Source organism: Austrofundulus limnaeus, unplaced genomic scaffold, assembly GCF_001266775.1.
Source record: "Austrofundulus limnaeus strain Quisiro unplaced genomic scaffold, Austrofundulus_limnaeus-1.0 Scaffold9, whole genome shotgun sequence".
Lineage (NCBI taxonomy): Eukaryota > Metazoa > Chordata > Actinopteri > Cyprinodontiformes > Rivulidae > Austrofundulus > Austrofundulus limnaeus.
The window spans coordinates 496,409-500,230 of record NW_013952411.1 but is presented as its reverse complement, the minus strand read 5'-3'; the positions used below and the strand labels follow the sequence as shown (position 1 = coordinate 500,230).

The following is a 3,822-nucleotide window of genomic DNA, read 5'->3' as shown; positions in this document are numbered from 1 at the left end:
GGTAAAAATAAGTATATTTGTGTACAAGCTGTTTAGATTGTCAAAAAAACTGTGTTTTTAGGGTTATTAACGGAGCTCATGTACTCAGACCAGTAATATTTGGGGTCACAAGTTTTTGCCATGGATATTTTGTGGGTCAGAAGACAAAAAGTTTGGGAACCACTGTTCTAAAGCATTGCAGGCAGGGTAAAAATCGAGGTAATAATCATTTGTAGTACCCATCAGCCGTCGATAGATGGCGCTACACTTCTTAAGGGAGAAGCGTAAGTGCGCCTAATTCCTCCGTAGAAGAAGACAATTGTAAACCATGGGATGGTAAAGCTAATTGCTAATTTGCGCAACAACATCAATGGAAGAAAGAGATGAATTTTCACGGATTACACGATTTTTTTTTTTTTACAAAAAATATCTCAAATTTAGAATTTGTTAAAATCCGTTATGCCTTATAGCTCGATAAATACACACGCTTTGAACAACAATGCTAGTGACTGAAGCTGAAGTTTTCTGATCGCGGGGATAACTTGATGCTATTCAGAGTTTGTGCGGATAGTTACAACTGGAGAACTACGTAGTCACTACCTGTGCGTCGTTCGGGCCACAGTTCGGGTCTTGTAGTTGTAGTTTGCCACGCTGCGGGATTAGCTCCGCCTGTAGGGCAATACTTCTTCGACCTGCTGATGGCGCCACGCAGGACGAAGAGCTCCGTAAACACCGCTGAGCTGCTGAGCCTGAGGAGCAGAGGTATCACAGATGCTGGGAGTTTGTACAGACGCTGTTTAAAGATCTTCAGAGGCATCCTCGTTCAGGTGATGAACACATAGTGCGTTGAAATATTTAATCTCTTATTAAAACGTATGTTTGTGTGTTTTACAYGGTTATTGTCACATTTTAGGACAGTAGGAGTTTCGTTAAAGTATGGAGCAAGACCTCAAAATCGGCAATAATGTATGAGAATGGGAACATCTACTTTGAAAATTACCAAAACTGCTACAGCTGGTGAGTAGACATCTCACTTGAACTGTTTTTTTGTACAGTCCTGATATTTTTATTTTCTAATAAAGCCCTGTTTGATGCACTTCCACATTGGCCTAATTTTCAGACTAATGGATAATGGCTTTAGTTTATACAGTAAAACCTATGTGAATATAATAGACTCTGTTTAAAAGCACAGTTATTTTGCACATTGTTTATATAATGCAATTCATGAAGAGACCTGTGGCAGAACATGCCTGAAAAAAAAAACATTTTGTATTTTCAGTGTTCATGCTGAGCCTCAAAGTTTGTACAAACTGCCAAAGAGATCCAAACAGGAGAAAATTGAAGATGCCCTGCTATGTCAGTGTCCACTTGTAAGTAAAACTCTTTCATTTATTTGTTACTTACAAGGTTTTTACCAAGGAACTACCTCCTATTAAAACATTTTAGCAATCCACTGCAGACTAATGTTTGTTTGTTTACTTATTGTTTTCTTGTTTTGTAGGAAAAAACGTTACCTTCCCCCACAGATCACCATCCCAGCCTCTTGGCATTGACAGCCAACAGTTGGCTTCGTCGCTTTTCAACTGAAACGGGAAAAGAGCTTCAAAGTGTTTACCTCTCTCCAAACTACAACTTCAAGTATCTTGATTGAATGTAACCTGTTTTATTCACGTTTACGAATTTATTTTGACGTTTGAAAACTTACAAAATCATTTTTGTTTTGTAGATATCTTGGCTGGAATGCTTCTCAAGAAACATTTTATGTTAAAACTGTTCAAAACAAAGAAACACCTTTAGGGAGACAGGTAATTGTGCACTTTATTATGTATGCTTATTGGAATGTATTTTGTAGTGAGCATATTCACACAATCTGTGAGAGAAATTAGATTTCTACGAAGAATAAAATTCTCATAAACCTGCAGTAATTGATTTTCAAGAGTTCATGAATTTACTTCTTGAAACTAAAAAGAAAAAAAAACTTTAGGAATTGAAGTTTAACGTAATATAAATTGTATATTTAAGTAATTGTCTTATCAGATGTTTAGTGATGGCATGAATGGATGAATTAATTCACATTACCCTTTTTTTTTGCAGGCAGGTATCTCTTACAATACATTTATGTATCTGGCTGTTTTTCATGTTTTCCCTTTACAAATTGTGGGCATTATTGAGATCAACAAAAAGGTGTGCAGGCTTTTGTTTTGTTATTTTAATCAAGCTTTTGAGATTTGAATGTTTTTAAAGTGTGAAGGATTTTCTTTTCAGGGTTTTGGAAGTGGCATTACTGATGTTGTTATGTCTCAGGGGGTCCTCGCCGTGTCTTACAGCAACAAGAAAGTGAGACTCTTCAGCTTTGAACACATTGTCCAAAGGGTATGTATGTATTTATTATGTTTTGTTGAAAACTGCATTTAAAAAAACACTTTGGTTAAAAATCAAAAGTTTTCATTTTGGTTGACCTTGCTGTTTGCAAGTTTGTTTTTGTGATTTATTTGATGTTTTTTATTTATTATTATTATTATTATTTTATTTTATTTTATTTTTTACAGTACCAAACTGAAACAATAACTCTGGGAAAGCAGAGTTCACTTCTCGGAGGTAAARAAGTAGGAGATTTTCCATTTGGCATCCCAGTTAACATTCAGATCACAGGTGAGTCAGTTTGTAAGCTGAGACCAGTAGTTTTGTGTTATTGTGTTACTTTGGCTGGAAGTAACATAGTTTGTTTGATTCTGTCAGTATCTTTTTTTTTTCTTGTATGTCACAGATTCTCTGCCGGTACTTTTTGAAGCGAGCTCTAATGACGGTGTCCAGATTGGCGGCTACCCGTGGCACTTCATTTACACTCCACCACAAAAAAATCAGAGGGGGACTCACCACATCTGTTCCCTCAAGGATGGCACTTTGGTATTTTTTAGAAAGTCTTCTTCATTTTACAACACAATTRTTTTATAGTTTAAAAGTCTAAAGAATACTCCCAATTGTGATATTTGGTTATTTAATATTTTAGACATAGTTTACAGAGTCCATTAATAAAAGAAACAGACTTATGTCTCTCTTAAGTTAAATAAGTTCTGAAATTGTTCTCTGTAGGCAAAAAAAAWCTATTTTTTTAGTAGTTGTTCTAAAATGTCATAATAAAGATTGGCATGAAAACACTTTGATACACTAAAACTGGCTTAAAGACCAAATCTTTCACCTCCACACAGTTGGTCATTAATCAGTCCAATAAAAGTGAGAGCTCAGATTAAATGAAATGAGGTTCATTCTGTGGAGTAATTATAATCATTTAATATCTCACATGTTGTAGATTACACTTTATTTGATCATTGCAGCTCTATAATTTTTAATTGTGGTTTGTCTGAAGATTCCTACCACTAAGTATTTCTGCTGGAGTAACTATTTAATGCAACACTGAAGGATGGTGTAAAGGTTTGTTAGAAGTGTTAGGGTTTGCTACTAAATCAAAAAGATGATAGTAATCCACATTGGCTTTATTCAGACTAGCGATTGCTCATGARTTGGATCAAAATTAAACTATTTCTTTAAACTGAGGCTGTTTAAGTTGCTTCACTACCAGGAAAGATTGATCTAAATTGATCCAAACCCAGACCCAAACCAGTGGTTATTCTGTATGTTGCGGGTGTTTTGGAGAAATTGAGATGTTTATTTTCTAAACATGATGTCCCAGTGGCTTTCAAACCCCAAAACACATTACGGCAAAGGCTGGTTCACCCCAAAGATCCGATGCCCCGGCACAAACAGAGCAATGTTGTATATGCTGTTAAGTGCCAGGAGGACTGCGACCAGTTATACATCGGGGAAACAAAGCAACCACTGTTC

The 3,822-nt window shown here is 35.8% G+C and overlaps 2 protein-coding genes across 2 annotated transcripts in view; one reads left to right on the top strand and one right to left on the bottom strand.

Annotated features, from left to right (window-relative positions):
* The window catches only part of mettl8 (methyltransferase 8, methylcytidine), a 7,232-nt gene extending 6,564 nt beyond the window's left edge, over positions 1-668 (bottom strand). Inside the window, exon 1 of the mRNA XM_014001323.1 lies at positions 580-668. The gene's annotated coding sequence lies outside the window, so the exon portion shown is untranslated. The remainder of the gene's footprint in view (positions 1-579) is intronic.
* dcaf17 (ddb1 and cul4 associated factor 17) overlaps positions 652-3,822 on the top strand; it is a 5,557-nt gene continuing 2,386 nt past the window's right edge. The window contains exons 1-9 of the mRNA XM_014001311.1: positions 652-806; positions 893-996; positions 1,259-1,349; positions 1,481-1,617; positions 1,706-1,784; positions 2,074-2,163; positions 2,245-2,352; positions 2,529-2,631; positions 2,747-2,886. Of these exons, the coding sequence (XP_013856765.1) occupies positions 678-806; positions 893-996; positions 1,259-1,349; positions 1,481-1,617; positions 1,706-1,784; positions 2,074-2,163; positions 2,245-2,352; positions 2,529-2,631; positions 2,747-2,886 (981 nt within the window). The 5' untranslated portion in view covers positions 652-677. The remainder of the gene's footprint in view (positions 807-892; positions 997-1,258; positions 1,350-1,480; positions 1,618-1,705; positions 1,785-2,073; positions 2,164-2,244; positions 2,353-2,528; positions 2,632-2,746; positions 2,887-3,822) is intronic.